Raw genomic sequence first — 22,448 nt, forward strand, 5'->3', positions numbered from 1 at the left:
TCTATCTCCCAAAAGCCTCTTATCCTACTCACCATTTAGTCCAGCTTGACATTCACCACTGATTCACCTAGACCCCCCCAACAAACATGCACACAGAGTAGAGAGTCCCCCACTCAGGAAAAGCCTCTGATGTGGAGTTCAATGAGGAGACAGACCCTGCTGACCATGTGGAGAGCAGAGCAAGGCAGACAAACCAACCAGCCAACCCTTGACATGCCAGGGGCCCCTTTTATCCCTTTATCATTGTGTTTTCCCACACTTTTTCCTTCCCAAACCACTCAGATCCCTCCCTTTCCCCATGCTTTATTGCTCCTCTAAACATCCCAAAGTCAGTCCTATGTAAATCCAGGATGGTCCTCCTCTGCATCCCATAATGTGTCTCATACCCCTGAGGCAATAAGTTACCCCTCTCAGTCCCTAAGAGCCTTTCCCTTTAGCTCAGGGTACTGAGTGCCCCCGGGCTGAGGCTCCCCAGGACAGTCCTGAGAGGGGCTGCAGTGGGGACCCACTGGGGTTTTTGGGGTTCCTTCCCTCCCACCTCTGTGTTCCTGTCACACTCCCCAGCCACCACAGGAAGCCCCTTTTAGTTCTGCCCATCGTGGATAGCTGCCTGCCATCGCTTATCCTGGAAGGAAGTGAAATGTGGCTGCATTTAAAGCCTCTGGCAGAGTAAGCCTAAATAAATATTTATCAACAGCCGAAGGTAGAAGAGAGAGATAATAAAAATGTATCTTTTGGAAGGCTCCCTGTCCACCAGTATTCTGCAGGAAGGTAAATTTAAATTAATGTTGCACTTAAGCACTGCTTGGCTATTAAAAATGATGAATGGGCCCAGGTACGTTTCCAGTGACCTGCTGTAAACCTGGGACATGCTGCATCAGTAGTAAATTGCCAACAGATGATGATGCTCTGAAAATACGATGGAGGCAGCTCAGACTTTTGCTTCTCTTCATCCCAGGAAAGGGCACATTGGCTTCTTCCCCAACTGGAGACGAAGGCCCACAGGACTTGGACAGCCTCTGCCATGGTTGTCAGAGTATCACCATGGTCCCCTTCACTAAGCCAGTGCTTCAGCCTCGAGCAGGGCCCACACAGGGAAGGCTGAGGGGTTGGGAATGAGCAGGATCCAACATCACAAACCCAAACTTGTTGTTTTCTTCCACTGCTACGCAGACAACTGGATTCTCATTATAAGATTTGGCTTTACAATTAGACAGATATGGAAAATCCTCATGGTAGCACCTACCAGACACAATTCTGTGATGACAGCCATGTGGATCAAGAGATGAGATTGCAAATTCAGCACTGTGTTTTTGTTAGGCGTTCATACAGTGCCTAACATGAGGGGCTGTGGAGAGGGAGGTGCTCTGGGTGGTGACAGTGTTTCATGATGTCCCTTCCTTCTGTCTGGCCACAACCCAATTGCTTTAAGACCATAGCAAACCATCATGTCTGGTAAACTCTGTTAACTGGAGATCTTCCCAGATTCTTAATCTGTCAAGAAAAGAGGTTAATACAGTGCCAGCTCCACAGTCTCCTCCCTATGCAGTCATCCACCAGGACCCCTGGTGAGAAGAGCTCAGGGTCAATCCTTACTCACTTTGACTCATTGGGAAGCCATCCACCCAGTGCAAGATCTGCTCTTGGCACTCAGTCTGCTGACCTAACTCAGCTACAAATTAGTGTTAAGTATAAATGTTATTTATCACTAATTAATTATTAAGGCAATGTGTAACAGCACTCAGTGTGTGTCTGGATGCAGCACAGCCCTCCCTAAATCACACTGAAGGCTGACTTCCCTCCTGCTATAAGCAGATTACTTCAGGCTCAGCGTTGGTACATAAGGAGAAGATTTGTCACCCTTCTGGAAAATCAATAGGCTCTTGGCAAACTGTCTCTGGTGCTGCTAATCAACCTGATGGCACCATCAGCCCACCTCCCAAACCGCAGCGGGAGGATCACCCTGCCGACCATCCCAGGGCCCCGCCACAGGACCTGCTCAGTGGCTGCAGAGCCCTGGCACAGCCCAGCTTGCACCTCTCACTGCAGCTGAAACATTTCCAAGCCCAGCTGAAGGTGCAGGACAATTTGGGGACTGGAATTGCAGAGCTCATGGAGGACTCTGCCATGTCTCCACCAGTACTTCTGTTCAGTGGACAGGGTAAGTGTCTCTGCCTGGTGCCCAAAAACTGGCTGAATACCCACAGGAAAAGCAGAGGAGTCAAAAATGCTGAAAATTCCAGCTGCCTGAGGCATCACTGCTGGTGTGTGCAGCTCCTTAGTACCTCACCAGCATAGAGAGGATGGAGAAATCCCATGGTAGAGCTTGGTGGCTATGGACCATCACTTGTCACCATATGAGGCTCTGGTGTGAGTGCCCCACCCACCCCACCAGGAAGGATCTCCTCCTCCTAACCCAGCTCAGTGCTGCTCCTGCAAACAGAAGCAACAAGCTGTGGAAGAACCTTCTGTGCAGGGCCAGGACAGGCTGGAGGAGCTAGAGCCAAACCCCAGGGAGTGATGGAGCTGGTGACAGTCTGTAGCATGAGCAAAGGAGTGCTGGCCAGGCTTACAGGGGCATTGCTGCAGCAGAAGTCCTGGCTGCTGCCTCTGGAGATGTGCTCAGTGTGCAGCTGCTGCTGGCTGCTGGGATGGGGAAAGGACAGGGAAAGGACCCTTACACCACAGCTTACGGCTTCCCCATCTGCTCTGCTGGGTCTCTGCATTCCCCCAGTGCCAGCCAGCATTGTGTGGGACCTGCAGGAAGCCAGACTGGCTCCAGCAGGTTGGGGGAAATGGGCAGGAGCAAACGGCAGTGCCTGGATTCCTCCTGCTCTGTATTAATCAGTGCATTTCTCAATCACAGACATGGCTTTGTCTGTGGGATATCAACTCTGAGATTCAGAAATTAATTCAGCTTGGGAGCTTTGGATGACTCAGACTGCTATGAAAACACCCCAGGGCAGAAATGAGATGTAAAGAAAATTCAGCCTGGGGGTATCTCTCAATGGACTTTAACAGAAGATAAATTTAATTTGAAGAACTGAAGCATATTTTATTTACTCTTTCTAACTAACATTTTAAATTTAAATATTCAAATAGACATTTAAGAGGCTCTTAATGGGTTGCATTTATTGAAAGAGAGTTTTGATTTAAATTCCTCAGCCTTGGAGTCCCAGGCATATTTTTCCCCCCTAGTGAATTATCTGTTGAATTTCTCTATTTCATTAATGTATGAAAATCTGAATTCACCAAATAAACAGAGAAGATGACACAGCGCTGATGTTAGGTTGCCCACAACCTATCCCATGATCCTGTAGGAATTCAATGGAAAAGCAGTATGCAGTAGTCATATGTGCTTTTAGGAGTTTGTAAAGACAGACCTCCTTCTCCTGCATCACTGGGCTCCCAGTGATGGGTCTAAGTTATAACAAACCTTATGGTTCACTTAACTCTGCTGCCAAATCTCTGCCCAGGAAAAAAAATACATATCTTTTTGTAGCTGGAAAAATATTGAGGCAAAGGATTTGAAATGTCAAGCCATGTAGACTCCTATCTTAGCTCTCTCAGTGCAGCAGTGCTTCATTGCAATCAATAAATGTTTCATCTCATTTCTGGTGCAGGGCACAGAGGCTGTAAGGAGCCCAGGCTCAGTTCTTGGGTACATTGTCTGCTCTCTGTGTGCTTTAAGCATCGTTTCAGGTCAATACAGCAGGACTTCAGTGCCCTGTTGTTTTTACAATGGGCAGGCTGTGTGCTGGGGACTCCCAAGGAAGAATCATGGAATCAGAGTAGTTTGGGCTGGAAGGGGTCTTTAAAGTTCATCTTGTCCAGCCCCCCTGCAATGAGCAGGGACACCTTCAACTAGATCAGGTTGCTCAGAGCTCCATCCTACCTGATCTTGAGTGTTTCCTGGGATGGGGCATCTACCATTCACTGGGCAAACTGTGCCCTTGTTTCTTACCACCCTCATAGTAAAAACTTTCCTCCTCATAGCTAGTCTGAATCTAACCTCTTCCAGATTAAACCATTGCCCCTTGTCCTATTGCATCAGGCCCTACTAAAAAGTTTGTCCCCATCTTCCAGTACCCTTTAGGTACTGGAAGGTGCTATAAGATCTCTCCAGAACCTTCTTTTCTACAGGCTAAGCAACCCCAACTCTCTCAGTCTGTCTTCCTAGGAGAGGTGCTCCAGCCCTCTGATTATCTTTGTGGCCTCTTCTGGTCTTGCTCCGAAAGGTCGATGTTCCTCCTGTGCTGGAAACCCCAGAGCTGCACACAGTACTGCAGCTGGATCTCACAAGAGCAGACTAGAGGGACAGAATCCCTGGACCTGCAGGCCACACTGCTTTGGATGCAGCCCAGGATACGGTTGCCTTTCTGAAGTGGGGTGGGGTATTAAGGGCAGCTAAGGGTGCTCCACTCCCTTCGCACAGGGGATAGACAGACAGTAGACTGTGGCAATGGAAAGGAGCAGGCAGTGTTTTGACCACGCCTTCTCCCCCTGGGAAGCCAATGCTGATGACCAGGAGCTGGAGGGAAGCCAGATGGCTGTACACTATTAGAGAAACCCCAACAGCAAAATCTGGGGAACAATCTGGGAAAATTTCTTCCAAAAGAAAAGCTTTGTGCTGGAAGACACATCTGGATCCCATTTGCTGTCTGTCGTCTGTGGAGATGCATCAGACTGAAAGCTCCTGTGACCAGGAGAGACAGGAGCTGGATCTGGCTGTGTTTTCATAGACTAAAGTCTGGGATGTGACCAGAAGCTGAAATTTACTTGTTGGAAGAAGTTCAGAGTGTGTGTCCTGCAGTGGGAGCTGCACTGGCCTTCAGGAGAAACTCAGCAGGAGGTGAGGGGCAGTTTGGCTACGTCTGCCCCCAGTATGGCACTGCTGCAGCAGAGGGCGTGTAGTTTTAAGGCTTTGTGGTTAAAATAATGCAGGTTTTATATCAGGTTTGATTTTCTTGCTTTACTGGTGGTTGTGCCTGTTCCTCCCTTACCCCCCCCAGCCAGCCTAAGCCAAAGCCGTCTGCACAAAATGCTAAGATAGTGTCCTGGATGGTGTGTATCCTCCCACAGAAAGGATATTCTGTATCCCAGGGGCAACATGGGTCCCAGGACGCTGGCTTGAGAAAAGCCAGATAATGCAACACAACCCTGGAGAATTTGCTGCTCTGAGCAGTAACAAAGAGACAACGTCATTACCAGGTTGAAGAAACCTGCTAATATTCAAAGCGCTTCTAGGAAATTAATTAGCTATCGCTGATGACTTTTATGAGTCTCACTATATCCCGCCCACGACATTGTCAGACCCAACAGCCAAAGTTTTTGCCCTTTCTGGACTTTATTTTCTATACTCTCTTACAAACTAGAGCAAGCATAGCGCTTTACGTGTATTCTTTGCTTTGCAAGCTTTATGATATGGACTGGATATCTCCATTTCTGCATGAAGCAATACAAAACATCTCTGTGGCTGCTGACATGTCATGAGTATGGTGTCTGGCAAATGGTTTCATTTTTGAGGGGGCTTCTGCATATGTATAGCACCTAGCAAAATGCAGGTCTTAACTTACAGCTACAACTTCTCTGTGTTAGGGACTAACACATCATAAATAAATTCTAACTTTCTTTAACCAAAGCTCCAAGCTACAGAAAAAACAAGTTTAAGTGACCCTGCACCATTATCCCATGTGTTTATCTGTTTGCACTCACCTGGGACAATGAAATGAAAAAGTCAGATTCACTTTGTGCTCAGTTACACAACTTGAGATTTGAGTTTTACTCTGTGGGTTTCCAGCAAGCCCTGAGCTCAGCTGGGCAAGGTCCTGCCTGCTCTGCAAGGCGGCTCCTGCTTCCTAACAAGCTTTGATCTCAAGACAAGACAAAGAGCCAGGTTTTTAAAATGCACTACAAAAGTACCTCTGGGGGTATCCCACTCCAGCACGAAAGCATTTCATCTGGATTTCCAACATGGCAGGGGGATGGATATGTTTTGAATACAGACATGAATAATTCAGTTTTCATGAATTTGCCTGACTTTACAAGGACTTGTGCTGATTTCAGCCTGATAAGCTGCCTTCATTTCTAACCACTACTACTTTAAGCAAAAAAGCCATGGCCCTTGGGAGAATCCCCTGTCCCAGGGCAGAAGGGGTTGCTGCAGCCCAAGAGGAGTGTCCCTGGTGCTGTTCAGAGGGCGGCTCTGGTGGGTGCTGGTCACAGGGACAGGCGGACACAGGGACCAGGGGGCAACTACTGCAGAGGGCAGGACTCACTCACTTTCTACATTTCACTTCCAGCCACAGGACTGCCTTCTCCCTTGCTGCAGAGCTGGCATCTGTCTGACCACGACCAAAGCTTATTGATTTTATTCCCCTGCCCCAGAATGGGCTTTTCTGTGATGTCAGTGGATGAAGCTGAAGGGTGGTACCACAGGGTGGCTCTGGGCGGGAAGAGGCTGCATGCAGCTGCCCATGGCAGCACAGTGAAACAACTCCCTGGGCACAACAGACGCCTTCCTCAGCCTCAGCTGCACACCTGAGGGCAGCTCAGCTGTTCATCCTGCCCTGTCACAGGATAGGGAGAGGCTGATGCTGCCAAGCTCTTCATCACCTGCCACGGACGCCTGCCAGCACCTCTGTTTGCTGTGATGTCACTTCCCTGGCCCTCTGTTCCCAGGACCCTCTCACCTGTCTTGGGGACACCAGACCAAGGGACTTGCTGGGCTTAGGGGAGACCTCATTGCCCTCTGCAGTTACCTGAGAGAAGTTGTAGTGAGGTGGGGGAGAATACTGGACTGTTGTTCTGCTTTGTTAATGCCACAGATACACTGTGGTAAAAATAGATGGTGAACTAAGGAATAACCCCAGAATGTACAAACAGAAAGGAAAGGACTCATTGCTAAGAAATTTTATTCTGGCATTTCAGAACTTCTGGGCACACGTCTTTGCTGTTTAGGTGTTGTCCATGTCTGTATTTTACATAGGTAATTCAGACACGCAAGCTAAGACTTGCACATACAGGAATTCTTCCTCGATCTACTTTCCCTGTTCTCAGCTCCCCCTTTGCCTGTCATCTCACTGCATGGAAACCAGGGCATAGTCCATGAAATTAAACAGTAAGAACTAATGACCAACCTTTAGAAGGAGAAGATGATCATTTATCTGCCAGACACTCAAGCCATAGGGTTCACTGTCTCTGAGGACAAATCTGACATGGTAGCTTGATTCTAAAAACAGATGGGCTATTTCACTACCCATTAGTCTCACTGATAGTTCACAAATCTGAGACCACCCATTTATTGTATGACCCTGGGTTTGCATCCTTTTTTAGCAAAAATCACTCCAAGAGGAATGAGTCACATACACAAAGGCCCTGATGGAATCCAACTAACTAGTCAATAAATGGTAAAGTGCAAGGTATAGATCTCTCTTCACTGCTGGACTGAGTCATCCTGATGCTAGATTTATCAGAGCCTAGCCAAAGTTTCTAATAGGAGCATCAACTGTATAAAATAAGGGTTTGCCACTCCCTTCAACTGAGCCAGCTGAAGCTCTTAGAAGTGACAGACTGGCTGAAAGGAGCTGGGGTTACAAATAGTGGCCTGTGCTGGGAGGGGTACAGTCAGCAGACTGAGGGATGTTAGTGTGTCTCTGTAGACTTGACACTTGTGAGGACACACTTGGAATGCTGCATCCAGTTTTCGGATCCCTCCCCAGTTCAAAAGGAAGGCAGAGTAACCGGGGAGGGTCCAGCAGAGAGCTCCATGAAGAAGCTTGTTGAGTTGGGCTTGATGAGTCTGGCAAAAAGAAGGAGAAGAAGCAACGTAACAGCAACCATGAAGCCGCAGCAGCTCCATGAAGAAGACCTACAAAAATGATGGAGCCAACCTCTTTGGCAGTGGCAGATGACAGAGGAAAGGGCAACAGTCAGAAACTGCAGCTTGAAATGTTCAGATTGAGCTTCAGGAAAATTTCTTTATCAGGAGAGCAGTGCAGAGAGATGGTAGGCTCTCTATCCTCAGTGCTTTCTAAAACGTGAGGAGACAGTCACAGGTGACCTAATCTAGCATGATAATAGTCCTGCTCCAAGCAGGGAGGCCTTGCTTACTCCCTATGTCCCAAGAAAGAGCAGGAGAGACTGAAAACCAAACCCTCTCCACTGGCTGAGAACTGATCAGATAAATCCAGCCGATCTAAATGGGTGAACAGTTTCTGCAACAGAGGAAGATTAAAGCCATTATGAATTCAGCCCTGTCCCACCCAAGGGGAAATTTCTCCTCAACCACAAATCATGGCACTTGAACTTGGGCATAGGAGCAAGGCTTACGAGAAAACCACCAAAGAAGGATTTTCTGTACCCTCTTACACACTGAACCATCTTTGACTGTCCCCAGGTGTAGCCCATCTCTGATGCTTCTGAGGAGGTCAGAAAAGGCCCAGAATACATTCAGCTCTGTGCATCAAGGTAAAACTCCTGACTGGTTGTTGCAAGTTGCCAGCTGGAGGATGGGATTCAATTATACTCAGGATCTTGAGGTGAAGTATCGATCTTATGATTATCTTGAGGGCAATGCTGATAGTCCAGCTTTCCTCTGAGCCCACGAAGAAAGGGGTTAAGTACTGGTCACAGGGATCTGGAGCTTTGGAGACAGACAGAACCAACAGGATCTTACAGTACAACCCGTACAAGCGGCAGATGCAGAGCTCTGTCCGCCATCACGTTGTCACTGTGCTGCAGTAATGAATGGTAAGGACATGCTGCCTCTTCCTGACACTTCTATTGTAAATGTCTGATGGAGGAAAAAGAGACTCTGATTTGCATATGCTGGGGTTGAATAGATAAGCAATCATCTTGAAAAATGAGTCTACGCACATATAAGCGCCCACGCACGTAGTTAAACCTTCTGACCAAGGAGAGATAAGCCTGATGCTGATTGTTTATGATCATGCAGTAAAATTTCTACAGAATTGTTTTTCTTGGATGAAAAACAGAAACAGCCACATTAACTTACTTCATTGTAATGCCCATTTTATTGTAATTATCTTGCCATTCTCTGAGCTTTCAGCATCTTGTTTTGGCATTATAAACACCTGTGCTTGCAAATCCTAGGCAACACAAATAAAAAGAACATCTTGTTACAGTAATATCTACAGAAAATGACATTGGTGCAATATATGATACTTGCAGCTTTCCAGCTTCCTATATCCATACACCAATAACATATAAAGGCTATTTATCTAAAGGGCTAAGTCTTTTTGTGTTCTTTATCAGTGTTCACATGTCACAGGTGCACAGGGAGAAAGGATGGGCTACATGGTAACATGCTTGACTGGACCTTGGGGAAACAGTCATATTTTCCACACATTTCCTGTGTGACTGAGCAAACCACTTAATCCTTCCATCTTCTCGTCATCTGTAGTGTACTACATCCATAATATCAAACAGTGAGAATAACTCCTGTTCCACAGAAATTGCATGCAGGCAATGCCAACCCTGATTGTACTTGGTACACAAGGATAGGTGGCTAAAGCCCCGACTACGGTGCATGTCTAACCTTTAAATAAGCTTTTAAATTCTCACTTTTTAGATATGGACCGTAGGTGAAATCGTAGAATGGTTTGGGTTGGAAGGGACCACTTGTTACTAGTCTCCAGTTCAGAAAAGCACAACCCTGTGTGGCAAGCTCCATAAAACAGGTGAAGGAAACAGAGGTGGTTTCCAAAAAATTATAATCAGAGAAATAATATTATCCTAATTTTTAGATAAGTGGCTAAGATGCAGTTCCATTAAGAAGCTTGCCTGACATCAGATGAAGGTCCTGGGGCAGTGGTAGAAAGGTAACCTAGACCTACTGAGCTCATTTTTAAGTACATACTGTCCTTTAAGAGAGGCATCCCAAGAATTTTGCATTGTCATAGGATTCAGGAGGGAACACTGTTCCTTCATTGGCCTTTGTTGACAATGCCAGTAAAAATCAGAAGGAAATCCTCCTAAACACTGTTTAAGCTGAGGATGTGCATGAGTGGCAACTGGCCTATCCCATTATCATACCTAACACCTAGAAAAACAGACTCTTGTTGCATCCCTGTAGCTGCTAGTATCACCACTCAAAGGAACAGAAGGGGTGGCATTGCAGAATGAGATTGTAATCAGATACACAGCTCTGAGATGGGCCTGGGAAGAGGCCTGAAGGATTAAGTGGCCCTGTTCCAGGATCACAGCAGCAGTTAGGTACACATCAGTAGAAGAATGCTGACAGGAAGTTGACCTGAATAACTTTCAGTACTTTATGATATAACTAGGCATTTTAGGGACTAACTCCTAGACCGTTTTAATCTATGACAGGACAGATCTTGTCCTGAAACAATCTGGACAAATTGGAAGAAAACAGCATATAATATCTCTCTTTCCCCTAGAACAGGAGAAAACCAGTTGAGTCTCAGGGTAATGGGAAACAACAGAGGCTTCAGTGTGTCAGGTGTGAGCGAGAGCACAGCCCATGACTTTTGTGCTGTGCCTTTAGAATCAAAGAATTTCGTGGAAGTGGCTGTGGTGGAAAATATAAGAGAACTGAGATCTCACCACCTTTATGCACACTGCTCCAAGGTTGCACTGCCCTCGTGGCGAAGAAATTTTCCTTAAGTCCAGCCTGAACAACTCAAGCCACAGCTTGTGGCTGTTGTCCTTAGTTGCCACTACCAAGAAGAGCCTGACCCTGGGGTCTTCACAACTCCAGCTTGAACAGCAGAGCCCAACACTGGATGCATGATTTCAGGTACTGAGTCCAGAGGGACAGAGTATTTCCTTGATTTGCTGGCCACACTTCTCCTAATGTATGTGGTTTCTTTAATTCCCAATAACAGTACCTTGCTGGCACATGTGCTCTAGGGGGTTTTCTGTTTGTCTGTTGTTTACTTTGTTACAAGGTAAGTTATTTGTCTTCAGGGGAATTACAGGAAGAATACTGGGTGACTGTTGGTACTTGAGTGATGTCGCTTGTGTCCTCACCATGAGTGGATGGATCCCATATGACAAGTGCATTCTCAACCAAGTAAACTGACAGAACTTTAAAGTACTTTTTGTCTCACATTAGAGGTTTTTCTACCGGAGATGTAGGATGATTTGGGACAGAGAAAGGACTGTTGTGACTGTGCACCTAGGACTGGAAGAAGCAAGGTCTTCCCAGAGCAAATACCTGAGTGAAAAAGGGGTTTTTTTTGTTGTGACCACGGTGAGCCCATGCATTATTGATCTGAGAAACTATGTGGTCACAGTGGGCAGAACTAGGTGGAAATAATTAAAGGCATTGCCAGGAATGGCTTAGGGTCCCAGCCTGCTATAGGAATAATATTTCATTGTCTGCCTTTTGTTGCCTTTTAGCTTGAAATATAAGATCTGAGATTTTGATGAACAGGCCCTCTTGGGATGGAAAATATAGGAAAAGGAGAAAAACACGTCCCCGGAATTTTGAGGAAACCTGAGGAGTCTGCTCTAGTCCATCTCGCCTGGACAATTTAGTGTCTCATTCATTCTACTCATTCCTCTTTTCAGAAGAATATTTTCTGAGCCTTGAAAACCAAGGTGCCGGGATAAAACATGAGGTGCAGGCAACATCCTCCATGCAACTGGAGGATGTTATCTCAGTTTGTATCCTTAGTGGTCGGGGCAACTTCCAGGAACAACTGGAGGTGTAAGGTGATGGTCTGTAAAAAGCGAGGGTGGCACTTGAAGTGAACCAGTGGGAAATAAAGAATGATGCCACTGAAAATGAAGGCGATGATGTAGAGGATCTCAATTTGGGGTTGATCAATGATGGGAGCTAACACCAGGTACACAGCTGCCATCAGCACAATTATGGGAATGATAATTGGTACCTGTGAAAACAAAACAATCAGTGTAAAGACTCATGTAATTCAGAAGTAATCTCTGTAAGCCTACTCAGAAAGCATTAAAACTTGAATTTGAAGCCACTCCCCCTCAAAGTCTAATAAAAATTACTGTTTTCAAACCAAGGAAATCTTTCCTCTAAATATAAACCGGCAACAGGTGCACAGATTCTGCAGGACATCACCCATACACTGTCAGTTGACATCAGCCATACATTGTTAGTTGACCTGAAACCTTCAGACATCAGCTGCTTCTAGTTAAGAAAAGAGTCAGGTCATCAAGCCAAAGGCTGAGCAGGCTGACATCCTTGATGGATTGGCCGGGAGAACTGTGGGAGTTCTATACAGTGTATGAAACACTACTGCAGAAACAGAACTTCTTAAAGACCATTCAGACAACAAGTTGGGTGAATATCCTTATCCAGCATCCTAATTTCAGGATAGAGCAGCAGAAGCCAGTGACTGGAAGGCTTAATGGAGCGCTGCTGCTCTCTTTGTGCTAAACCCCAAAGGACACTCAATATTGCTTTGCACAGCCTGTCCTCTAGTTCCTGGAGGAACCCCATAGTAACCAGGATGTTTGTTCAACTCAGGGAAAAGTCACTCTCTTTCACTCATGGTCTCATGGATCCTATGTTCCTGGGATCTTTTCTGTAAAGATACTTCCCTCAGTCACTGAGGAAGCACTGCAGCTCAGCCTGCTCATGGCATCAGAGGGCAGAACATGTAACTCCTGATCTCCTTCCTCTGTTTTGTGGGGAACAAACTGGCCCCCTGGCCATCTCAAAGGACTTGAGGCATTCTAGCTGAGTTATTTTTTCTCCGCAAGACTCTCACACCTGGGCTACCCTCTGAGGAGTGTGACCAGAGTCTGAAAGCATAAGCAGGTGATTGCATTGTTGTCAAATCTCTTAAATCTTTTAGAAAAAAGAGGATATGGTAGACATATTTTCCATAGTGAGGTGGCAGTGCATTATTAACTTATCAAAACTGAGAATTCAGCCTTGACTTATGCCTGTATATCCACACCACCTCACCCCTCTTGGTGACTTTGTTGAGGCAGAACTTGAAAATAAAAAAAAAAAAGTACAACCACATTAAATCTGTAAGCAACCAGTGCTCACTCTTTTCTCATAATGTTTTCTTAGTTATTTGGGCAATATAGGAAAAGGGGTTGAGGGGTTTATGTTATTACTTCACCTTGTAAGATCTTGGCAGTTCTGGTTTCTTGATTTTTAAATACAGGAGCCCAGAAATAGTCATGCCATAGAAAAGCCATGCTATAAAACTGGAATAAAAAGAAAAAATAGACAGGGTTACATTTGGGGTGAGATCATCCAGGAATGTCAGGCCTGCCTTGCAAATCCCAGTTGTTCATACCTCCAGTTAAAAAGGAGAATATTGATACAAATTTAGTAGTTCTTGCACTCATTTCCTTTGCAACATAAACAATGAGAACTTTGGAATTATCTGAATATTACAGGTTCATTTCAATATGAGGATGAATCACATCCAGTTAGGTCTATAGTGACAGAAGCATTCATGCATTACAAAAATGTTGGTTCCCAAGCTCTTTCTTTTCTTTCTTTCCTCTTCCTCTCCCCAATATTGGTTAGAAAGTAACAGCCCAGGCTTAAAAAAATATTGAAAGAAAATATTTATAAAACAATATAAAACCCAGGAGCACAGGGTATGCAAACAGAAACGTTGCACACACATACCTGAAAAAGTTCACGATACTGGTGAAGTTTCCTGATATTATCATTATCAAAGACATCGCAGATGTATACATAAGTGCAGGGGAGGGTGTGAGGCGTCGCACATGTGCCATAGACAGAATGTCTGGCTGAAAGACAAAGCAAAACTGTGTATCATCATATCACGTATTCAGAGGTCCTTACTCATCCCCTCAGCCACTGGTGGGAGCTCTGCCCACAGCCAGAGCCACTTGTAACCAGCAAATAAGCATCATATAAAAGCAATTCAGCTCCAAGGAGTGTAAACACAGAAATCTCCCTCGAGGGTATTTTTATGGTGTCTCACTGATTTCATATGAAATATGCTCAGTTTGGGCAGGCAAAACAAGGTTTTCAAACCACTGACATGACAGACTAAGGCTGAGTCAAATTAGAGCTTTCCTGGCCCTCATCAGAACCTTGTGCATGGTCCCACTCTTCTGCCCCCTGCCATGTCTCTCTGGGACTTGACTTCTCTTGGGATGACTGGAAAACAAGACAAGGACTACTCCTGAAACATTTATGTAACTAACTACAAATTAGATCAGGTTTTGTTTCAGAACACTGAGAGGACTAGTAGCCTCTTTATTGTTTGTTTCATTGGAAAGTTTAATGAGAAAGGCTGTTTTCTTTTCTTTTTTATATTTAATTTTTAATTCCCAACTAAAATATCATGCAACAACTTCTGCTAGAGCTGAGTGTCTGAGAAACAGCATAAGCATTTAGCTCTTAGCCTGGTATGTTCAAATGCGAACTGCTTAGCACAGAGCTTGCCATGATACAGCAGGCACTGTCCTCAGTGAGAGAAGCTGTAGAACCAGCAACCACCGAAACCAGTAACCACTGAAACCAGTAACCACCAGTCCAGTCATCTCCACCAACCTGGTCATTCATATACATAAAAGATTCCCTGCTATGAACCAGGAGTGGAGCTGGTGTGGAATCACAGACCTATGGAATGGTTTGGGTTGGAAGAGACCTTAAAGGCCATCTAATTCCAAGCCCCCTGCCATGGGCAGAGACACTTTCCACTTGACCAGGCAGCCCAGAGCCCCATCCAACCTGGCCTTGAGCACTTCAAGGGATGGGGCAACCACAGCTTCTCTGGGCAACCTGTGCCAGTGCCTTTGCACCTGAGAGCAGAAATGCCAGATGATGTGGGTAGGAAGGACCAAAAAAGCAGAGAGGTCCAGGAGGAACACAATATGCCTGCTCAAAACAGAGGAGGACAAATGCAACTCAGCCTTTTTTCCCCTCTTTTTGGAGAAGTGTGTGGGTAGTTGTAGGTGGTGTACCTGTGAGTGAGGGTGTCCATATCAGCAGCTGGAATGGGGCAGCAGCCTCAGGGGCTTGTATGCCCAGGTACCAGCAGCTGAGAGACTGGGATGCAAGGGCAGCTACTGGGTAGATTGAATGTCGTAGCCCAACTGCTGGAGGGACCATATTGTACATATATTTCTATATATATTTCCCCCTAACAGACCCCTAAACAGCCAGAGAGGGGAACAAGATGGGGCTCTCGGTGCTGTTAGTGTTTGTGTGAGTGCTGTGTGTCTGTACGTGTACCCTGCTGTCTGGGTGTGTGTATATACAGCTAAACATGTGTGTATGTGTGTACATATATAGGTTTTATACCTGTGTTTGTGTGTGTGTGCCTACTGGGAATACATGCTGAAATTACTGGCTGGACCAGGGAGGAGGGAGCCACAGCAGCCTCATCTCTGCTGGGCTACCAGATTTGGCCCCACCTAACAAAACCAATGATAAACCCCAGATAGGTGAGAGGTAAGGCTTGGTGTCACCTCGTATTTGCTATGAAGCTTGAAGAGCAGATATCCTGTGTTGCATCGGAGCTGGACTACCCACAAGAAGGCTGAAACATCCCTGAGACCAGCCTATGTAGTCAGTATAGCATGCAAAGGCAGCTGGGCTTCCTTCCCAGTGCAAGCAAGGGTGCCTTGCAACACACAAGCATGGCCAGGTTCCCTCTCCTCACAAGTACATTGGCTAAGTCACCTCCAGCCTGTGACCCGTCCTCCAGTGCAGCAGTATTTCAGTGTTTCATTTCAAAGCTGTTCTTAAAATTCAGGCTAGATGTGAATATGTGTCTTTTTGAAAGCACTTGACTGGAGGAGAAAGTCCAGAGACAACATATACATTACATTTGAAAAAGATGGGGGTTAAAGTCTTTGAGCAAGGAACCCCTGAAGAGCTATTACTCTGACAGCTGAACATACACAGTTTTTTCCTCTCTGCTTTAGTGTCACAAGAAGGTAAAGCTGCTCAAAGCAAGGCAGACCCCTTTATTTTGTGCTTACCATGTGGCCTTCCCTTGCAGCGATGTAGCACACGCGGCCTCCGCTGAAGAACGTGCCGTTCGACGAACCAAACGTGGACAGTGCCACCGACAGGGAGATGAGCCATGCCCAGCTGCCCAGGACTTTGTCTCTGAGGTGGGAAAGAGTTCACAGCATAAGATACACTTTGTAGATGTATCAAATATTCACTGTAGAACCAGACAGTTTTCTTCCCTCAATTACACTTACTGAATTTTTTTTGAAGTCTTTTTAAATGATTTAAAATCTTCTTCCAGCTCCCATAGTATTTAGTGACTAATAAGTTTGTCTTGTCCAGGAAAGACAGCTTTTCTTCGTGTCTGGTGTGTATATATCTACCTCTGTCCACAGTGCAATGGTGTACAAAGCTGTCGTAAGAGGAAACCCCCCATTTTTATGTACTGGTGCTGTGGCAAAAGGCCTGGAGATACTGCTATCACAGCCAACAATATTAGCTTGGAAATCACAGGAAAACTGTTCCCATCACACCAGAAGAAATATTCTGCATTATAACCTCTTCCCCAATATGCATAAGAATTTAATCCTTTAATCCTATATGTACCTATTTCTGCTACTCTGTGAATCAGACTTAAAAAGCAATGGTTTGAATTCCAGAAGTTTGTTTCTACAACATGTTCAGACATTTGTGGTTTGCTTTCTCCATAACAGAAGAAGTAGCAGGGTTAAAGAGTTCAAGGTAAACATATGGAAGATATGATAATCTTCTCACCTGAAAGTGAAGATTGTCATCTGGAATGAAGCAGCATGAAGAGTATTAATTGAGTAATAAATGCTGGTGTTTGGGGTAATTATCACATACATGTATATACACATACACAAACAAACTCACTGTTCATCTAACTGGCAAAAATCCAAAACTCCAAAGTTTTTTAGAGCACTTTATATTTGCATTGAACTGTACGTCTTTGAGCCATCGGTACTCTTTTTTAGTATCAACTTTCCCAGATGTTGAAAAAAATCAAGATCTCGGCGTTCCAAAATCATAGCAGGAGCTTATCTACCACAATAATTTTAAAAATGTAGCTTAGAAACTTAATATCTGGACTATGCTCCTTCGGGCTTCAAGTTATTAAGCTTGAATACTTAATACTTGCAACAAACAGAACTAAAATGTTTCCCTTTTTAAATGATGGAATCTGGCCATCTCCTATAATCATGCAATTCCATAACCACAAGATATCAAGGGAAAACAACATACATCACAAAATTAATAATGAAATCTTTAGCAATTGTGTACTTTGCATTTATGAGATTGGTTCTTTACTGTTTTGACCCTGGAAATGAAGTACAAGGGCTACTGCAAGCAGCTTCTTACAAGCAAACTGAGACCTGCAGTTGCTGTTAAATCACTGTCATCAAAGAAATGCTGCGGAGACTTTCCTGAGCTCCTCCTGTGGCTGCACCTCTCACTACAGAACAATGTTTCTCTCTGGCAGTTTTCTTCTTATATGGGGAATAAATGCATTTAAATGTGACAAGTCTGGCTTCTTTATACTCCTCCCATGCTTTGTTAGTGGCCTGAATAGCTGCATCTCTTGCTTGAGCCACGGCCATTAGCCCCTCCTCAGCATCTGCCTACCTACCTGTCCTCCAGGCTTTTGAGTTCCCCCCTTTCTGGTTGCTACTTCAATTTCTTCCTGAACTGTGCTCTTGGGTGAAAAGGTTAATCAGGCAGGAAAAGGAGATGTGTTAAAAAGGAGGAAGCTCACAAATAACTTGTTAATCAGGAATGATGGGAAAGGAAGTGCAGCGAAAGTTCATTACACTGCAGCTTAGTGAGGCTTTGTAACATGCTCAAACAAAGCACTAGATCTTTAAAAGCTCCTATTTATAATGACATGAAAGGCTATTAGAGAATACATCCAGCAAGAGCCCAGTCAGATCTTCAGGCTGGAAATCTTGTGAAACACACACAGAAGCAAAGCTGCTGCTGACTTTTTAGAAAGAGAATGAGCAGCAACATAATCTGTGGATATACCATGTCATCACTTCTGCCAGACAACTCATTTAGGCCTATCAGAAATTCTGTGTCTTTGGAAATATTTAGACTAAGGCTGGATGTTCTGGTGAAAGATCATTGGTGATGCCTACATCTCTCATGATGGTCCCTTCCTTCTCTTCCTAAATTCCTTGTCTTGCATGCAGATTGTTTGATATCACCAAACACTTGAGGTTGATGGAAGATACAGTTTCTGTGCAGCTCTGGCAAAGCACAAGCCCATTAAAGTTACAGTTACCAAAGATTACCCAACCAGTGTATAACACTTCCCAAAGGTGGTGTAGAGATCTGTGTCATTTTCTACTTCCCCACATATGGAGAAACTGAACCAAAAGACTCTGCTCTGCTTTAATTTCCAGGTGCCAAGTGGACAGGATTCACCCAGTTGGCTCTTATCTCACTCCCAACCCACTGCCTCTGCATTAGCAGGGCAGATCATTTCCCTCTCCATTTCTGTGGAGATACCTAAAACGTGGAGCATCTACCAGTCCCCAGGTCTGGATATGTGCCATCACTGCATTCCCAGTGCCTGTGGGGAGATGCTCCTGATATGCCCTTCAGCTCTTCTTTATGGACATTTTCCACAGGATGAAACATAAGCTGGATGGGAGCCACAGGTTTCCAGTGTGAATAAATGAGAATGAGGAGTAAGGGGTGTGCCATCTTGGCAGCCTTGATGTACCTTGAAGACCATGGCCAGATGGGGCTGGTCAGCTTTGGCCTTCAGTGGGGGAAGGCCATACACTGCTCTGTAGGTGACAGAACTGGGATGGGCAGCCTGCTTCATAGAACCATAGAATCATAGACTCCTAGAATGGTTTGGGTTGGAAAGGACCTAACAGATCATCCAGTTCCAGCCCCCCTGCCATGGGCAGGGCCACTTCCTACTAGACCAGGTTGCACAAAGCCCCATCCAAACTGGCCTTGAACACTTACAGGGATTGAGCATCCGCATCGTCTTTGGGCAACCTGTTCGAGTGCCTCACCACCCTCACAGTAAAGAATTTCTTCCTTATAACTACTCCAAATCTACCCTCTGTCAGCTTAAAGCCATTTCTCTTATCCTATGACTACAGGCCTTTGTGAAAAGTCACTCTCCAGCTCTCTTGTAGCCCCTGGAGGTACTGGAAGGTGCTATAAAGTCTCACCAGTGTCTTGTCTTCTCCAGGCTGAACAACCCCAGCTCTCAGTCTGTCTTCAAAGGAGAGGTGCTCCACCCCTCTCATCATCTTTCCTCTTCATTGTCTTCCCTATAAACCTGGCCTGACTGATGTTTCTGGCCTGACCATTGAAGTGCTACCATTTCTTTGGGGAATAGACCTAAATCTCCTGAAACTCAGGAGAGAATCAATATTTCACTGGGCTGCATTGGTTGTGTTGCCACATGCAGAGCTCACCCCCAAGTGACGGCCACAGCTCCTGAAGACAGCAGTTCAGAGGGAGTCATGGCTGCTAAGTAGCTCACGTTCACCAACAAATACAGGCACGTAACCAAAGGAATGGCAATCATCACAGCTCTGGGAAGGGTCACCTGGAAAAGGGATGACAGCAGTGTTAGGTGCAGCACATTTATGCCTGCACTGGGCTTTTTTTGCTTGTTTTGTTTTTGCCACCACCCACGTCTCTCATTCAAATTCCTTCACTCCCTAAGCTTTTCCACAGAACAAGACTTAGATCCAGATTCACATGGCAGTTTTTACACCAGCCTCCCAAAGATGTCAGGCTGTAAGGCTGTACATTTCCAAAGTTAATCTAAAAAAGCCCACAACCAACCAAACAAAACAAAACAAAAAGAACCCACCAAATCTTATTAAAAAGATTTTGGCTCGTAGCTACCCAAAATGTCTGTTGCATACTTTTTGATTACTTTAATATTGATTAGTGTGTTATGTGTCCTGCTGTGCTGCATCTTCCCATGAACATCGCACTGCTGTGAACAAAGTTCCAGAGTGTGTTGCATCACATTTAACTCCTCTGCAGTTTAAATCAAAGCCGGGTTTTGATCTCAAAATCTCAAAAGCGATTTGCTCTAGGAGGGAAATATTTTATTTTTCTTATTAACAGGATGCTATCTTAGAACACCACAGAATCATTTTAAGACTCAATAAAATCAACTAACACTGTCTTATGCAATTGAAAATACTGGGAAAAGGCAACTATACATCTAAGAACCTGAATTATCAATTTTTGCATTCCCCAACCCCACCATAGGACAAGATAGAGCAATTCCTAATGTTGTTGCCTCCACTCTGCAAGGGCCAGAGTATCAGTGCTCACGATCCTGTGGGAGACAGTGCAACATGACCCTGGGATCTTTGCTGCCATTTAGGTTAATATTTAACTGTGTATTTTCATTTAATCTGTAGGATCTTGTGTGCTGCACTGGTAGAAAGCACATTCTCTACACTCTGCACTAACACAGCTCTTTCCAAAATAAGATTTGTTCACTGCTGTACTGTCTGATCTGTGAAAATAGGTAATATGGTACAGAAAAGGCTGATGTGAGATGTAAGTCAAACTACTTCAGTGCCTATAGCATGGACTGAACACATGCCAAAAAAGTAGATGTTTAAAGACAAGGATCATTCAAAGAGTTAGATTCTCTCTCCAGTAAGGCTTGGCTTGTTCAAAGCTGCCCCTCCATGCAATGTAGAGATAAAGTGGTTTTCTGATGCATACATTATGGATCAAGTCTTTTATGTGGTGTTATGGATCCTTTATGGATTATAGTAGTGAGTACTTTTCTGAATAAATTTATATGTCTACAGTGAGATCCTCTAAACACTAACACAAAACTTCATCTCCAAAACATCCAAGTGCTGCCTAATAGTTTTTTTGCAGTCAATGGGGTATTTTAGGGCTTTCATGGAATCACAGGATGGTCTGGATTGAAAGGGACCTTAAAAATTATCTAGCTCCAACTCCCATGCCATGAGCAGGGGCACCTTCCACTACACCAGGTTGCTCAGAGCTCCATCCAACCTGGCCTTGAGCACTTCCAGGAATGGGGCATCCACAACTTCTCTGGGCAACTGGTGCCAGTGCCTCACCATCCTCACTGTAAATCCCTTGATTACCCCTCTTAAAAGATTCATAGATAGAATCAAACATATTAACAGCAGCATTGAGTAAGTAAAGCCCATCTCACTCACTCACCTCAGGCTTCTTCAGTTCTTCAGTTACATAGTTCAGGTTGTTCCACCCATCATAGGACCAGAGTCCCTGGTAAAATGCGACTCCAACTGCCCCAATACGCACATTCGTGCCTTGAAAACCATTCTGAAAACTCTGAGTTTGTCCCTTGGCAAGGAGCACCAGTCCACCCACCACGATCACCAACAAAGCCAAGAGTTTGGCAGCTGTAAAAATGTTCATAACAGATGTCGCCAGCCTCACATTGAGACAGTTGATGATAGTTAAAAGCAGGATGCAGGCAGCAGCTGTGCATTTGATGACAACCTGTGGAGAGGAACATCCTGGGTAGAACGGCGCAACAGCGTATTCAGCAAAGCTCAGACAGACAGCTGCCAAACCAGCTGGTCTCACCAGGATGACGGAAGTGTAGGCGAAAAGGAAAGCAGGAAAAGAACCAAAAATCCTCAAAATGTAAATATATTCTCCTCCAGACTCTTTAATTATGGTTCCAAGCTCAGCATACGACAAGGCTCCAAACACGGCCAGGAGACCACATGCTGCCCAGATAAGCAGGCTGCTGGCAGGGTTCCCCATATGATGTAGTACCCACTCAGGGGACATAAATATCCCCGAGCCTATCATTGTGCCTGCAATTAATGACACTCCGCTAATCAGGCCGACCTCTTGCTTCAGTCTTAACTTCTCCTTCCCTTCACTCAGATTTGTGGATGAATGAGGTGGATCTGTTGTCTTCCTTTCCCTCATTGTGGAAATGTGAGAAGATGTTGTTGTTAGAAGAGAATACGAAAAAAGACTAAGGCATTTGCATAAGGACTATTTCAGGCTTTAAGGTTTAGTTAATAATTACAAAAGTCACCCTGAACGCTGTCAAGACATATAAACTTATCTTCTCCGTTTCACATTCTTTCACTACCCATCTTATCTTGGTAATTTATTATGGTTCAGATCCTGCCAAGTTTGATTATCTCTGAATCTCACTGCAAGAAATGGTAATGGATAGCATCCAGCACCACCTCAGAATCAGTCAGCACCTTACTGGACTGTGTCCCTGGTTATCTCTCCTTCAAATTACACTTCAAATGGCATCTGAAATAAGGATCAGGTAAGCAAAGTCCCCGTGCAAATCTGTTTAAAAGTCAATGTTCAAGCACCTGCTTCAGCACTCAATCATACTTTCATTCTGCACTATAATGTGATCAAACAAACAAGTCTGCCAGCTGACATATTATGGCTTTGCTCAACCAGGAACATTTCCAGTGTCTCAATCAAAGACATAGAAATGTTTTGCGAAAACAGTCCACAGACTGTT

The 22,448-nt window shown here is 44.9% G+C and overlaps 1 protein-coding gene across 1 annotated transcript; it reads right to left on the minus strand.

Moving 5' to 3' along the window:
• Positions 1–11,313: 11,313 nt before the first annotated feature.
• On the minus strand, positions 11,314–21,918 carry LOC113970923 (b(0,+)-type amino acid transporter 1-like). The gene is made up of 6 exons (XM_027690358.1): positions 21,140–21,918; positions 19,381–19,514; positions 15,946–16,075; positions 13,613–13,737; positions 13,092–13,179; positions 11,314–11,879 (listed from the first exon to the last, which is right to left on the minus strand). Exons 1-6 carry the CDS (start codon positions 21,881–21,883, stop codon positions 11,646–11,648), a joined length of 1,455 nt encoding a protein of 484 aa, XP_027546159.1. The 5' UTR covers positions 21,884–21,918; the 3' UTR covers positions 11,314–11,645.
• Between the last annotated feature and the right edge of the window lie 530 nt (positions 21,919–22,448).

This window comes from Neopelma chrysocephalum, unplaced genomic scaffold, assembly GCF_003984885.1.
Source record: "Neopelma chrysocephalum unplaced genomic scaffold, ASM398488v2 Primary Assembly neopelma1_80b, whole genome shotgun sequence".
Taxonomy (NCBI): domain Eukaryota; kingdom Metazoa; phylum Chordata; class Aves; order Passeriformes; family Pipridae; genus Neopelma; species Neopelma chrysocephalum.